Source organism: Heterodontus francisci, chromosome 46 (genome assembly GCF_036365525.1).
Source record: "Heterodontus francisci isolate sHetFra1 chromosome 46, sHetFra1.hap1, whole genome shotgun sequence".
Taxonomy (NCBI): Eukaryota; Metazoa; Chordata; class Chondrichthyes; order Heterodontiformes; family Heterodontidae; genus Heterodontus; species Heterodontus francisci.
The window spans coordinates 21,627,067-21,643,453 of record NC_090416.1 but is presented as its reverse complement, the minus strand read 5'-3'; the positions used below and the strand labels follow the sequence as shown (position 1 = coordinate 21,643,453).

The 16,387-nt window shown below is 45.1% G+C and overlaps 2 protein-coding genes across 3 annotated transcripts in view; one reads left to right on the top strand and one right to left on the bottom strand.

Annotated features, from left to right (window-relative positions):
- Positions 1-15,987, top strand: part of LOC137356948 (mothers against decapentaplegic homolog 4-like) — a 178,922-nt gene extending 162,935 nt beyond the window's left edge. The window contains exons 14-15 of the transcript XR_010971115.1: positions 1,361-1,551; positions 13,540-15,987. The gene's annotated coding sequence lies outside the window, so the exon portion shown is untranslated. The remainder of the gene's footprint in view (positions 1-1,360; positions 1,552-13,539) is intronic.
- The window catches only part of mtx1b (metaxin 1b), an 85,657-nt gene continuing 76,881 nt past the window's right edge, over positions 7,612-16,387 (bottom strand). For both annotated transcript variants that reach the window (XM_068022834.1, XM_068022835.1), the window contains exons 6-8: positions 12,160-12,236; positions 9,569-9,726; positions 7,612-9,330 (exon numbers count right to left, since the gene is read on the bottom strand). In XM_068022834.1, coding sequence (XP_067878935.1) covers positions 9,107-9,330; positions 9,569-9,726; positions 12,160-12,236 — 459 coding nt within the window. In that variant the 3' untranslated portion in view covers positions 7,612-9,106. The remainder of the gene's footprint in view (positions 9,331-9,568; positions 9,727-12,159; positions 12,237-16,387) is intronic.

Sequence of the window (16,387 nt, the reverse complement as noted above, 5' to 3'; positions counted from 1 at the left end):
TTGCTAGCCTGCAGGGGGACCTGAATAATATCCAGGCATGGACTGGTCATTTGCTTCACATAAGTGCCAAGGAAAAAACATCAATAATAAAAGACTGAACCACCACCGGCTAACCTTCAATGGCTTTACTGTGTGCGCATGAAGACTAGTTCAGGCTCAGCTGCATCGAGCCTACAGGTGAATAGAGTGCTGGCGCTGTCTGACTTTCACATGACTGGATGCTCAGGTGAGGCTCTAAAGGTGGCAAATTTCAGTGGAACCCAGCAAGAGTTCAAGCCACCAGACATGTTGGGAAGAAAATGGAAACTTAAAAGCAGCATTTCTAATTTTACTAACGCTTCTCTGGTTAAATTGTTTGATACAGTTGATGTTTAGACATGCTTTTTGTTTTGTTAATGAACAGTTTGGCGATCTAGTCACAGGGAAAGTGTTGTCACCTAAATGGAACAATGTGGATATTTTCGGTTAGCTTCCATCCTTCCACTTGGGGCCGAGCTGAAAGCAAAGGCCAAACGTATCTCCAAAAAAACTGATCTTACCCCAAGGGTTGACTGCTTCAAGCAATGAATAAATTGCTGTTTTTGTCAGGGATGGTCACGTTCTGCTGCCTCTAAATTAGTCCGAGCATAAATCCAACTCTGGGATCAATTGTCAGTTACAGGGTGGATGCCAACTATGTTTTCATCTCATGTTACAAACATACCTCCTGCCCTCTACTGTCAAAAGCCAAATGTTGCAGTCTTGCAATAAAATCTTTTGAGCAGCTCAACATTTTAACATTGTGCTGTTTGCTGTTCTCTACTGGGGAAAGAGTAGTGACAGTGGCTCTGAGTCTCTGGGCTTCCTGCATTGATCACAATCAGCAGTTCTTTTGGGCTAGTTCTTGTGTGGCTGGGACACTGTTGTCACTCACTTTCTTTCTTTTTTCTTTTGGGCCTCCTTATCTCGAGAGACAATGGATACGCGCCTGGAGGTGGTCAGTGGTTTGTGAAGCAGCGCCTGGAGTGGCTATAAAGGCCAATTCTGGAGTGACAGGCTCTTCCACAGGTGCTGCAGAGAAATTTGTTTGTTGGGGCTGTTGCACAGTTGGCTCTCCCCTTGCGCCTCTGACTTTTTTCCTGCCAACTACTAAGTCTCTTCGACTCGCCACAATTTAGCCCTGTCTTTATGGCTGCCCGCCAGCTCTGGCGAATGCTGGACTGATGCATTAATAACTGGGCTGTTGGATCAAGTATTGGAGGACACCTAGTGCTCATGGAACTGTACCCTAGTAAGAGTTGGCATGTTCAGGAGAGTAGAGGAGGGGTGAAAATAGGATGAAAAGCTGCTATAACAGTTTGTGTTTCTCTTGTATTTTTAGCTGATAAACCGTGATGGCAGAGTTTTGGGGGGACCTTGGTGGTTTGTGTGTGCAATGTGAAGTACTGCAACATGATGTCCCCACTGATGTTACCACAGAAAGTACCGTTATCTTTTGTATGAAACCATCAAGGCTGGCAAAAGATTTGAGAGCAAGACGGGACGAAATCCTGACTAATACCAACCACCCAGGTAATGCTGCAGTTTCCGTTCATTATCGGTGCCAGAATCGGGTATTCCACTAAGGTGTGTCAGGAGCTGGTATACAAGTCCGTCTTAGTCCTGTGGTATTTTAAAAGCCCCTTTTACGTTTATTTTATCAGTCTGCTGTTGTGTTTCTGCCCTGACCCATGTACCGTCACTGGGTTGGTGTGGGATGAGTGCATGAAAGAACAGGCCTGGGGGTGACTTGCCCCTCTCCCATCATTCGTTTCCCCTCCTTTGCCAGTGGTTTCCACTTGGTGTCATTGCCAAATCCAAGGTCAGATGCTGTCCTCAATCTGCAAACTGTTCCTCTCTCTCTCCCACTCTTTGTCTGTCGACTTCCATCTTTTTCCTGTCTGCCTGTTGCTCTGCCTCCCTCTAATACATTCAAGGCTCACACTGAAATGTTCGTTTTTAATTGGTCTCCACAAGCTTGGCCTGAAATAATGAACCCAAGGAGTAATTGAAGCCAGCTGTTCTCCAAGATCCTTAAAATAAGTGAAACACTTAGATCCGACTGAGAGCATATTCGACTATTTGTGCATGTCTATCAATAGAGAAAATGTAACTTTTTTCCAAAAACACCTTATTTACAACTTGCAGTGCAATAAGGCCATTGAGCACAGGCTTGTGTCATAGAGTTATACAGCACAGAAACAGGCCCTTCGACCCATCGTGTCCGTGCCGGCCATCAAGCACCGAACTATTCTAATCCCATTTTCCAGCACTTGGCCTGTAGCCTTGTATGCTATGGCATTTCAAGCGCTCATCTAAGTACTTCTTAAATATTGTGAGGGTTCCTGCCTCTAGCACCTCTTCAGGCAGTGCGTTCCAGATTCCAACCACCCTCTGGGTGAAATTTTTTTTCCTCAAATCCCCTCTAAACCTCCTGCCCTTACCTTAAATCTGTGCCCCCTGGTTATTGATCCCTCCACTAAGGAAAAAAGTTTCTTGGTATCTATCCTATCTGTGCCCCTCATAATTTTGTATACCTCAATCATGTCCCCCCGCCCTTCTTTGTTCTAAGGAAAACAACCCTAGCCTTTTCAGTCTCTCTTCATAGCTGAAATGCTCCAGCCCAGGCAACATCCTGCTGAATCTCCTCTGCACCCTCTCCAGTGAAATCACATCCTTCCTATAATGTGGCACCCAGAACTGTACACAGTACTCCAGCTGTGGCCTAACTAGTGTTTTATACAGCTCCATTGTAACCTCCCTGCTCTTATATTCTGTGCCTTGGCTAATAAAGGCAAGTATCCCATATCCCTTCCTAACCACCTTATCTATCTTTACTGCTACCTTCAGCGATCTATGGACAAGTACACCAAGATCCCTCTGACCCTCTGTACTTTCTAATGTGCTACCATCCATTGTATATTCCCTTGCCTTGTTAGTCCTCCCAAAATGCATCACCTCACACTTCTCAGGATTAAATTCTATTTGCTACAGCTCCGCCCATCTTACCAGCCCATCTATATCGTCCTGTAATCTAAGGCTTTCCTCCTCACTATTTGAGACCACCAATTTTCGTGTCACCTGCAAACTTACTTATCATACTTCTTATATTCACGTCTAAATCATTAATGTACACTACAAACAGCAAGGGTTCCAGCACCGATCCCTGCGGTACACCACTGGTCACAGGCTTCCACTCGCAAAAGCAACCCTGGACCATCACCCTCTGCCTCCTGCCACTAAGCCAATTTTGGATCCACTTTGCCAAATTGCCCTGGATCCCATGGGCCTTTACTTTCTTAACCAATCTCCCATGTGGGACCTTGTCAAAAGCCTTACTGAAGTCCATGTAGACTACATCAACTGCTTTACCCTCATCTACACATTTAGTCACCACCTCGAAAAATTCAAACAAGTTAGTTAGACACGCTCTCCACCCCCCGACAAAGCCGTGCTGACTATCCCTGATTATTCCCTGCCTCTCCAAGTGGAGATTAATCCTGTCCCTCAGAATATTTTCCCAACCACTGTTGTTCGACTCACCGGCCTGTAATTATCTGGTTTATCCCTGCTACCCTTCTTGAATAATGGTACTACATTCGCTGTCTTCCAGTCCCCTTGGCCAGAGAGGATTTGAAAATTTGTGTCAGAGCCCCTGCTATCTCCTCCCTTGCCTCACATGACAGCCTGGGATACATCTCATCTGGGCCTGGGGATTTATCCACTTTTAAGCCCCCGCTAAAACAGCTAATACTTCCTCCCTTTTAATGCTAAAATGTCAAATGTTGGATACATTTTTGGATCTTTTATCCTGTTTTTTGCTAAATATAAAATGCAGATTCAATAGTAACTTTCAAAAAGGAATTGGATAAATACATGAAAAGAAAAAAAATCACTATGCTTTGGGACGAGAGTCGGGGAGTCGGACTGATTGGTTAGCTCTGCCAGAGTCGGTACAGGCACAATGGGGTGGTATGATTCTGCTCCATTCGTGGTCTGTTGTACCTCAGACAGCTCTTCTGAGTGTCAGTGTGGCTCAATTGGTAGCACTCTCGCCTGAGTCAGAAGGTTGTCGGTTCAGGTACCACTTGAGCACAAAAATCAAGGCTGACGCTCCAGTGCAGTACTGAAGGAGACTGAGGTGCTATCTTTCAGATGAGACCCGAAACCAAGGTCCTGTCTGCCCTCTCAGATTGCCATAAAAAAATCCCATGACGCTACTTTGAAGAGGAGCAGGGGAGTTATCCCTAAAACATCATGAAAACAGATTATCTGCTCAATATCACATTTGTTTGTGGGAGCTTGCTGTGTATAAATTGACTGCTGCGTTTCGACACTACAAGTGACTACACTTCAAGAGTGCTGGGCCCTCTGTTGTTTGTCGTATATATTAATGACTTGTTTGTGAATGTAAGGGGCATGATTAGTAAGTTTGCAGATGACACCAAAATTGGTGGTATAGTGGACAGTGAAGAAGGTTGTCTTAGGTTACAACATGATATAGATAAACTGGGAAAGTGGGCAAGGGATTGGCAAATGGAATTTAACACAGACAAGTGCAATGTGATGTATTTTGGGAAGTTAAACCAGAGCAGGACATATACAGTGAATGGCAGGGCCCTGGGGCGTGTTGTTGAGCAGAGACCTTGGGGTGCACGTACATAGTTCCCTGAAAGTGACATTACAGGTAGTCAGGGTGGTGAAGATGGCGTATGGCATGCTTGCCTTCATCGGCCGAGGCATTGAGTACAAGAGTTGGGACGTCATGTTACAGTTGTACATAACGTTGGTTAGGCTGCATTTGGAGTACTGTGTGCAGTTCTGGTCGCCGCACTACAGGAAAGATGTGATTAAGCTAGAGAGGGTGCAGAAAAGATTCACAAGGATTTTGCCTGGTTTAGAGGGCTTGAGTTATAAAGAGAGATTGGATAGGCTGGGTCTGTTTTCCCTGGAGTGAAGAAGGCTGAGAGGGGACATGATAAAAGTATATAAAATTGAGAGGCATAGATAGGGTAGATAGCCAGAGTCTGTTTCCCATGGTAGGGGTGACTAAAACTAGAGGGCATACATTTAAGGTGAGAGGGAGGAGGTTTAAAGGGGATCAAAGGGGTAAATTCTTCACACAAAGAATAGTGGGTATCTGGAATGAGCTGCCTGAGGAGGTGGTGGAGGCAGTAACAGTAGCAACATTTAAGACTCATCTGGACAGGTACTTGAATGAGCAAGGCATAGAGGGATATGGAATTAATGCAGGCAGGTGGGATTAGTATAGATAGGCATTATAGTCGGCATGGACACGGTGGGCCTGTTTCTATGCTGTACGACTCTGACCCTATGACTTCATGGGCTGTAAAGCGCTTTGGGACATCCTGAGGTTATGAAAGGTGCTATATAAATGCAAACGTTTCCACCTCTTCCTGTTCTATATCCTTGCGTGCTTATGTTTGTCTTGATAGAATTAGTTTTGGTTGCACTTCCTGCAGTAACCAACAGAAGCTTTTCTTGAAAGAAAGACTTGAATTTATATAGTGCCTTTCGCTACCTTTTTTGAACATTGATCCTGAGGCCCTTCTATGGTTCTGAATGTCAGGGATTCGCTGCTCACTGCTGCTATAATCCATCCATTTGTATTTTAACCACTCCACCCTCACCTCCTGTTTAAATTCACCATTACTTTGTATCAGTCTCCTGCCTCGAGTTTCTCATCCATTCTACCTTGTATCGGAGACAGTGGCATTACGTGGCTGGGCAGCGATCGTCAGGTAGTGACACAAGCTGCAATCTGCTCTACTGCACGTTTCCCAATAGGTGGTAGTGTTGGGCCAAAGCTGCTTGTCCTTTGCAGTCTGGAGTCGATTCTGGGACATTGCACCTAGCAGCTAAAAGCAGACCCAGGCTTGGCTGCTGGAGAATCTGGCCCATTCCCAATGGGGAAAAGCAGACCTGGCCTGGGCTGCTGGAGAATCTGGCTCCCTGCCAGCAGATAAAAGCAGCCACATGCTGCTGGGGTGGCTTTGGCCCATTGCCAGCAGATAAATGCAGAAAGATGCCTGGGCTGTTTATTTTCTGCATCCAGTGTAAAGATCACTTTGACTGATCCACTGCCTGCAAGTTTGGGAGTCAGGGCTGCGATTGAGCCCAGCATCTGTGTTGGCGAGGTGAGAAATTTTTCACTGGTTGGGAAGGGGGAGACTACAAACAAAGACCAGCTTCTCTGAACCATTACGACCTTTCCTCAGATTCCACATTTAGTGTTTACTTGATAAGAACAATGGTTTGTTACTAGACTCCAATCAAGAGGGTTGTTCCAACTACCGTCCTGTACCCCCCCTCCCCCGACCAGTACAATGGAGATTACAGAAACCAAAATTGAGTTGTGCTTACGTGTAGGGAGGGGAGTTAGCTGAATTTAGACCCAAGAGTGGTTTTACAAAAAGTTGTAAATTCACCACCTACAGAACTATACTGGCAGTGGGCAGGATGACCTTACTTCACCCTGTTCCTGGCAAAATTTGAGACCGAGTTAAAACAGAATCCACTCAGGACACCGTAATTCACATTGCAGAAACAATAGCAGGAAATGGTCAATAAAGTGTAAATTTCAGAGAGAAATGATAAAAGTTACAATTGAGATTTTGCTCCCAATCTGCACAGCAACAGTAGCTTGCATTTATATAATATCTTTAACATAGTAACACGTTGCAAGGCAATTCACAAGAGCATTATCAAATGAAATTGGACACCAAGCGCTATGTAGAGATATTAGGGCAGATGACCAAACGCTTGGTCAAGAGGTAGGTTAAAAGGAGTAGAGAGAGGCAGAGAAGTTTAGGGAGGGAATTCCAGAGCTTTGGGGCGAGGCAGCTGAAGGCAACATCGCCAATGGTGGAGTGATTAAATGGGCATGAGACCAGAATTGGAAGAGTACAGAGACAGGATGGGGCAAGGCCATGAGGGCTTTGAAAACAAGGCTGAGAATTATAAATTTGAGGTTTGCCACATTGAGAGCCAGTGCAGGTCAGCTAACACAGTGGAGTAATGGTGAACATAACTTGGTGCATTTGGATATGGACTGTAGAACTTTTGATATCAAGTTTACTGAGGGAAGGTGAGACAGGGGTCAGGATTGAATTTCTGGTTCTTAATACGTACCCATGTTTTTTTCCCCCCTGTTACAGTACCTTCCCATAATGATCCCAGTCTTAAGTACAACAAGGGGAGCAGTGCAGGACCAAGGGACAAGTCATTTGAACATAGCTACCATTCAGAGCCAAGGTTAGCAGCACATAGAGCCTATCCTCAGCTTTGTAACGTAGCATGTTTTTTATGGTCAACTGCCAATAGGCCCAATACTCTCTCAATATAATCTATATGTTATGTCTGTGTGCATTCCAGTCTAGAAAACACTTCATTTGCCGATTGTGTCAACTTTTCTCCCGTTATAAATTATGTCCACATTTTTAATGGAATTTGCTTATGTAAACTTGTCCCACAGTAATTACACCCTCCTACCAGTAATGGTGCTGCAGCCCTGCAGAAACCTTTGCTCCAACGAATGAACGGTTTTAAAGAGACAGGCCATGTTAACAGCAGAATAATACAATATATTTAATTCTCATACTGAACATGACAACAGATATTCCCATCAACAACAAAGTACACGAGCTGTAGTCACATTGAGATGCTGCAGCTATTGATAAGCCTGCTTGTCAACTTCATCTCCAATGCGATGGAGATAGAGGTATTGAAATGTCTGCAACAGCACTGCACACTCAAGCTGACTAACATACTCCAGCACTTCCTCCATCATCTTGGCACCGATGAGCATAAAAATAAAAGGATGTTTTTGTGGACGCATTCTGCTTTTCAACATTTTTATTCATTGGTCAAAGCTGCTGTTACATTTTCTACAGTTCAAAATAAAACTATGTCCCTGAAAAACAGGCCATTGAGTAGCATAAAAATATCATCCTTAAAGATTAGAGAACTGGCACCTAGCCTGTCAGTAAATGAAAGAACATTTCTATATCAGACACCACTGAGGTGCTAAATTTCACATGAAAATGACTGCTGACTGAGCCAAACTAGTTAAACAGCCACTGAAAGGATTATTTTATTGGGTTAATGATTGGTACTCTCTAGCGAGAGTCAATGAGAAAATGATCGTGTCTAGTTTTAACACTGCTCTCCCCTATCATGGTCAATCATTCACATACAGCTCATACACCTCCCTTTTCACGTACTATCCTTGGATAAACTGAGCAGATACAGAAGCTGCTTTGAGAAATTTTAACTTGCTCTTAGTGGAAATTGGTCAAGCTGCAAAGACACCTTCCAGAAAGCAGGATACCTGTGTCCTGAATAGCACATTCAGAGATCAGGACCAACAGATTATCTATCTTTGGAAGTCTCAACTGACCAGGGAAGATGCAGATTGGTGGTGGTGGGGAGAAAGAGATAGACAGTAAAACAGAAAATACTCAGGATTCCAAACTTAAGACAGAGTAGTTACAGCCCAAACTAAAACCTTCTGAGTTAATGAGCATCAGATGGAGATTTAATTTCACCTTTTTAAGAATTTGTACATTTATTCCCATGGTGGAATCGCGACCTTGGAAACCTTACCATATCTTGACCAAGTTTCAAAACAGAATCAACCTTCTGTTTATTGTGAGATACAAATGAGAGGCTACAGTATCCAATTCCTGGCAGTCAACCTCATCAAATAAAACTTCACTGATAATTTGGACATGAATTTGCAAAACAGTGAGACACTGTCCCTGTCAGCTCAGTATTACAGTGCAGCTGCGCCTAGAGACCCCCAGTGACCACAGTAATCTAACATTTCAATATTCTTTTATGGGTTTGAGTTTTGAACTGTAATTTTCTTGGCCCTGACCTGTGCTGCAGGATTTAAGACCCTGAGCTTATCAAGTCTTCAAACTTTGCAAAAAACATTACAATCTAGAATCTACTTATCATCCATTTTCGGGCTGGGCAATATTCTTGCGGAAATGGTCCTGCCTGCTCACAGACTCTTCCCTTACACCCTCCACTCTCACACTGCTGCACCGCCCACCCCCCCTCCTCACTGTCCCCCCTCAACATCATCATCATCTAGTGGGGAAGGCTGCCTTAGTGCATTGTGAGTTGATACTCGTTGGATGGAGAGTATACCACTAAGGAAAGCGTAACCAATCATGGCCGAGAGCCCCACCATCACCGATAGGATCTGGTTGCGTCTCTTGTGAGGATCTTCATCGGAATCTGATGAGTTATTCAGGTGAATTTTCTTGGAGCTGCATTCAGGGTCTGAAACAAAATAGGAATGTGAAAAACAAAGAATGGAAGGAAAGTACGTACATCGTAGCAGCTTGTTGTCATGACAACTCTGCACTACTTTCCAATCAGTGGATGACTTCCTGAAATGTGGTTATTGTCATAGAGTCATATAGCATGGCAGCAAATGTCTACACAGCAAGATCCCACAAATAACAAACGAGAATGCTATAAGCTGAGGGAACCTCAACCAGGTTCATCCTTAGATTACCTGAGCCATCGTTTGGGAAGTAAAGACAAAGGATGGATGTGCAGTGTGTGCACAGGTTATCAAGCGAGCGTAGATGTTGCTGCAGTTTGCTGTTGGGCAGTTTTGCCTTCAGAAGTGGTGCTAAGTGTCCAAAGACGATGGCATCCAAGGAGCTGGGCCTAAAACAGAATGGGAGACACATCACACATCATTCAGCACAGATACCCTGATTATTTTTTTTATTTATTTTAGAGATACAGGCCCTTCGGCCCACCGAGTCTGTGCCGACCAACAACCACCCATTTATACTAAGCCTGCAGTAATCCCATATTCCCTACCACCTACCTACACTAGGGGCAATTTACAATGGCCAATTTACCTATCAACCTGCAAGTCTTTGGCAGTGGGAGGAAACCAGAGCACCCGGCGAAAACCCACGCAGGCACAGGGAGAACTTGCAAACTCCGCACAGGCAATACCCAGAATCGAACCCAGGTCCCTGGAGCTGTGAGGTGCTAACCACTGCGTGGACAAAAGCCCACAGGGAAATAGCACACACTGCAGACAATATGAATTCCTGTTCCGGAGAACAATGCAACTTTTCAGTCATACAAAAAGCCAACAATGTGTAGATCCGATCCTGCTGGGCAGTGGGTCTGTGCATTTTTCTTTATATTCTTTTATGCAACACAACATTGGTGGCAAAGCCAGCATTTATTACCCATCCCTAGTTGTCCTCAAGAAGATTGTGGTGAGCCACCTTCTTGAACCACTGCAGTCCATGTGGTGAAGGTACTCCCAAACAGCTGTTAGAAAGGGAGTTCCAGGATTTTGACCCAGTGACAACAAATGAATGGGGTTTAATTTGGCTTGGTAATATGTCACCAATGAGATTCAGCACCTTCAGGAGAGGATGGGGACCCGTACCCCAGTGAGAGTCAGCTCCTTCAGGAGATGAGGGGACCTGAACCCCAGTGAAAGTCAGCGCATTCAGGAGGAGATGTAATTCCATTGTGTTAGATACATGACTCTCTACACAGTTGCATGGATTATACAGCACAGAAACAGGCCATTCAGCCTAGCAAGTCCATGCTGGTGTTTATACTACACACAAGCCTCACCCCACCCACCTGTCTTCATCTGACCATATCCTTCTATTCCTTTCTCTCTCATTTGTTAATCCAGCTTCCTCTTAAATACATCTATATTATTTGCTTCAACCACTCCTTGTGGGAGCAAGTACCACATTCTTACCACTCTCCAGGTAAAGAAATTTCTCCTTATTGTGACTGTCTTATTTATGGGCCCTAGTTTTGGTCTCTATGTCCATGCTTTCAAACCCTTTCATAATGTTAAAGATCTCCATCAGGTCACCCCTCAGCCTTTTTTTTTCTAGAGAAAAGAGCCCCAGCTTCTTCAATCTTTCCTGATAGTTATAACTTCTTAGTTCTGTATCCCCCTTGTTAAGCTTTTTTGAACCTTCTCAAGCACCTCTATATCCTTTTTCTAATATTGAGACCATAACTGTTAACAGTAATCCAGTGTGCTTCTCTTCTCAGTACGGAGTTGGGGATGGGCAGCGCGCTAGAGCCTGAATGTCAGGGATTACTGGTGCTGGAGTCTGGAAATAGAGGAAGCAGGTTAACTCTAACAGGAGTGATGGGTCCTAACGAGCCCAGCAGTCCCCTTTTTTGAGGGTAATCACCTTTTAGAGATGTTGTCGATTCGTTGTACTGCAGATTAAGCATCAGTAGCAATGAACAGTCACATCAAACAATGGCAGTAAAAGTGTTTAAAATAATCAGCTGGACTTGCCCTTGGGTTTCAGAGCCAGGAGCTCATTGCTCTGTTACAGCATCTTGTCTCAAAGATGAAAGGACAGGGTTGTACCAGCTATCCCTGCAACTATAAGAGTACAGCTGGCAATTTCATCCAAATTCAATTGCAGCTTCATGTGAATTGAGGCGCCTGAATCAGTCATCCATTCTCAGGTGGCACCGGCAGCAGCTTTCGATCCAACTGCATAAAGTTGCCTGGGGATGGGAGCAATCCCAACTACAAACAGGACCAGAAAATCTGCATTATTGAAAAAGTTGCTATGCCAATTTCTCCTCAAAGTTTTTTCTGCCTTTATTAGATATGACTGCGAACACTTTGAACGTCAGTCAAACAATAAACCACGTTGCAGAACAGCAACGTCCCTCCTAAACATTGAGCCACAAAGAGTCCTGTCCCACAATCACAACATTCTTGGCAGCTGCGAAATTGTGCAAGTCGAATGGTGCCAGATCCCAGTTTACCACGCTGGGCAGTGACAGCTCATTTTATGATCAAGAAACTCAATAACTTAAATATTTGATCTGGCAAAAGTCAAAGAGGAAGGAGTGTGTCTTGTTTTCATTTAAATTTTCCATTTTCCTTCAAAGCTCCTCTCTTGCCTTCTGCACAATCTGACTTGAGGCTGGTTCAGGCTTAACAGACCCAGAAACCTGTCCCAGGCTCACCTGTCAGTCAGGCCCACCTATTGCCTACTCTGTCAGCACTGGCATCAATAATGAAGCAAAACTAACCCTTTACCATCTCCATGGGAAGAGAAAGATTAATCCACTTACGAGTCTCCAAAAAAGAACTTATGTGACCCCAGCCTCTGGGACAACAGTGTCAGGCACTCACGAGCATCTTTGTAGATCTGCAAACAAACATTCATTTTGTGAAAATTGTTACTGTGTCTCCCTCCTGTTCTCCCATCTCAGCGCTGAATCTCATTAGAGAGCTGGTCCAAGTGGCTTTAACTGTCTCCAGAATTTCACCAGTCATTCTTCACCAGTGACATTAAATGGTGAGCAGCAATGTCTATGGTCAGCCACACATCCCAGCAAAGGTCACTAGACAATGACCAAGAGCAGGAATTCTGGATAATTTTTCAAGTCAAATCCAAATCTAGCCCATATTACTAAGAACAGTACAGGCTGGATATAGGAACTATGTGGCTCAGCATCACACAATGATGCCTTTACAACAACCTCGTAACAGTCAATGAAGGAGTAAATGTGGGACACGTCACAGAATCAGCTGCAGGGGTCAAACATGTAACGTAGTAACTAAAAACTTTGGTGCAGTCAAGGAAAAGTTTCTACTTATAAAAAGTTTTAAATAGTAAACTAGTGCTTTCTGTGTTCACTATGGAGAAGGACGATGTAGGTGTAGAGATCAGGGAGGGGGAGTGTGATATACGAGTACAAATTAGCATGGAAAGGGAGGAGGTATTAGCTGTTTTAGCGGGCTTAAAAGTGGATAAATCCCCAGGCCCAGATGAGATATATCCCAGACTGTTATGTGAGGCAAGGGAGGAGATAGCAGGGGCTCTAACACAAATTTTCAAATCCTCTTTGGCCACAGGAGAGGTGCCAGTGGATGGCGAATGTGGTACCAGGGAAAAACCAGGTAACTACAGGCCAGTGAGTCTAACATCAGTGGTAGGGAAACTATTGGAAAAAATTCTGAGGGACAGATTAATCTCCATTTGGAGAGGCAGGGATAGTCAGCATAGCTTTGTTAGGGGGAGATCATGTTTAACAAATTTGATTGAATTTTTCAAGGAGGTGACTAGATGTGTAGATGAGGGTAAAGCAGTTGATGTAGTTTACATGGACTTCAGTAAGGCTTTTGATAAGGTCCCGCATGGGAGATTGGTTAAGAAGGTAAGAGCCCATGGGGTCCAGGGCAATTTGGCAAATTGGATCCAAAGTTGGCTTAGTGGCAGGAGGCAGAGGGTGATGTCAAGGGTTGTTTTTTCAAGTGGAAGCCGGTGACCAGTGGTGTACTGCAGGGATCGGTGCTGGGACCCTTCCTGTTTCTGCTGTACATTGATGATTTAGACGTGAATATAGGATGTATGATCAGTAAGTTTGCAGATGACACAAAAATTGGTGGTGTCCTCATCAGGGAACTCCTCTTTGCTGACGATGCTGCTTTATCATCTCACATTGCAGAGTGCCTGCAGAGTCTCATCGACAGGTTTGCGGCTGCCTGCAATGAATTTGGCCTAACCATCAGCCTCAAGAAAACGAACATCATGGGGCAGGACGTCAGAAATGCTCCATCCATCAATATTGGCGACCACGCTCTGGAAGTGATTCAAGAGTTCACCTACCTAGGCTCAACTATCACCAGTAACCTGTCCCTAGATGCAGAAATCAACAAGCGCATGGGAAAGGCTTCCACTGCTATGTCCAGACTAGCCAAGAGAGTGTGGCAAAATGGCGCACTGACACGGAACTCAAAAGTCCGAGTGTATCAGGCCTGTGTCCTCAGTACCTTGCTCTATGGCAGCGAGACCTGGACAACGTATGTCAGCCAAGAGCGACGTCTCAATTCATTCCATCTTCGCTGCCTCCGGAGAATCCTTGGCATCAGGTGGCAGGACCGTATCTCCAACACAGAAGTCCTCGAGGCGACCAACATCCCCAGCTTATACACACTATTGAGTCAGCGGCGCTTGAGATGGCTTGGCCATGTGAGTCGCATGGAAGATGGCAGGATCCCCAAAGACACATTGTACAGCGAGCTCGCCACTGGTATCCGACCCACCTGCCGTCCATGTCTCCGCTTTAAAGACGTCTGCAAACACGACATGAAATCCTGTGACATTGATCACAAGTCGTGGGAGTCAGTTTCCAGCGTTCGCCAGAGCTGGCGGGTGGCCATAAAGACGGGGCTAAAGTGTGGCGAGTCGAAGAGACTTAGTAGTTGGCAGGAAGAAAGACAGAGGCGCAAGGAGAGAGCCAACTGTGTAACAGCCCCGACAAACAAATTTTTCTGCAGCACCTGTGGAAGAGCCTGTCACTCTAGAATTGGCCTTTATAGCCACTCCAAGCGCTGCTTCACAAACCACTGACCACCTCCAGGCGTTTATCCATTGTCTCTCGAGATGAGGAGGCCAAAGAGAAAACATAAATAATGAGGATGAAAGCCTTAGATTAGATGGGCGGAGCTGTGGCAAATGGAATTTAATCCTGAGAAGTATGAGGTGATGCATTTTGGGAGGACGAACAAAGAACAGTACAGCACAGGAACGGGCCATTCGGCCCTCCAAGCCTGCACCGATCTTGATGCCTGCCTAAACTAAAACCTTCTGCACTTCCGGGGACCGTATCCCTCTATTCCCATCCTATTCATGTATTTGTCAAGATGCCTCTTAAACATCATTATCGTACCTGCTTCCACCACCTCCCCCGGCAGCTAGTTCCAGGCACTCACCACCCTCTGTGTAAAGAACTTGCCTCGCACATCCCCTCTAAACTTTGCCTCCTCTCACCTTAAACCTCTGTCCCCTAGTAACTGACTCTTCCACCCTGGGAACAAGCTTCTGACTATCCACTCTGTCCATGCCGCTCATAACTTTGTAAACCTCTATCATGTCACCCCTCCACCTCCGTCGTTCCAGTGAAAACAATCCGAGTTTATCCAACCTCTCATAGCTAATGCCCTCCAGACCAGGCAACATCCTGGTAAACCTCTTCTGTACCCTCTCCAAAGCCTCCACGTCCTTCTGGTAGTGTGGTGACCAGAATTGCACGCAGTATTCTAAGTGTGGCCTAACTAAAGTTCCGTACAGCTGCAGCATGACTTGCCAATTTTTATACTCAATGCCCCGACCGATGAAGGCAAGCATGCCGTATGCCTTTTTGACTACCTTATCCACCTGCGTTGCCACTTTCAGTGACCTGTGGACCTGTACGCCCAGATCTCTCTGCCTGTCAAAACTCCTAAGGGTTCTGCCATTTACTGTATACCTCCCACCTGCATTAGCCCTTCCAAAATGCATTACCTCACATTTGTCCGGATTAATCTCCATCTGCCAAGTCTCCAACCGATCTATATCCTGCTGTGTCCTTTGACAATCCTCATCACTGTCCGCAACTCCACCAACTTCTGTGTCGTCCGCAAACTTACTAATCAGACCAGCTACATTTTCCTCCAAATCATTTATATATACTACAAAGAACAAAGGTCCCAGCACTGATCCCTGCAGAACACCACTAGTCACATCCCTTCATTCAGAAAAACACCCATCCACTGATACCATCTGTCTTCTATGACCGAGCCAGTTCTGTATCCATCTTGCCAGCTCACCTCTGATCCCGTGTGACTTCACCTTTTGTACCAGTCTGCCATGAGGGACCTTGTCAAAGGCTTTACTGAAGTCCATATAGATAACATCCACTGCCCTTCCTTCATCAATCATCTTTGTTACTTCCTCAAAAAACTCAATCAAATTCGTGAGACACGACCTCCCCTTCACAAAACCATGCTGCCTCTTGCTAATAAGTCCATTTGTTTCCAAATGGGAGTAAATCCTGTCCCGAAAAATCCTCTCTAATAATTTCCCTACCACTGATGCAAGGCTCACCGGCCTATAATTTCCTGGATTTTCCTTGCTACCCTTCTTAAACAAAGGAACAACATTGGCTATTCTCCAGTCCTCTGGGACCTCACCTGTAGCCAATGAGGATGCAAAGATTTCTGTCAAGGCCCCAGCAATTTCTTCCCTTGCCTCCCTTAGTATTCTGGGGTAGATCCCATCAGGCCCTGGGGACTTATCTACCTTAATGCTTTGCAAGACACCCAACACCACCTCCTTTTTGATAATGAGATGACTGAGACTATCTGCACTCCCTTCCCTAGGCTCATCATCCACCAAGTCCTTCTCTTTGGTGAATACTGATGCAAAGTACTCATTTAGTACCTCGCCCATTTCCTCTGGCTCCACACATAGATTCCCTTCTCTGTCCTTGAGCGGGCCAACCCTTTCCCTAGTTACCCTCTTGCTCTTTATAT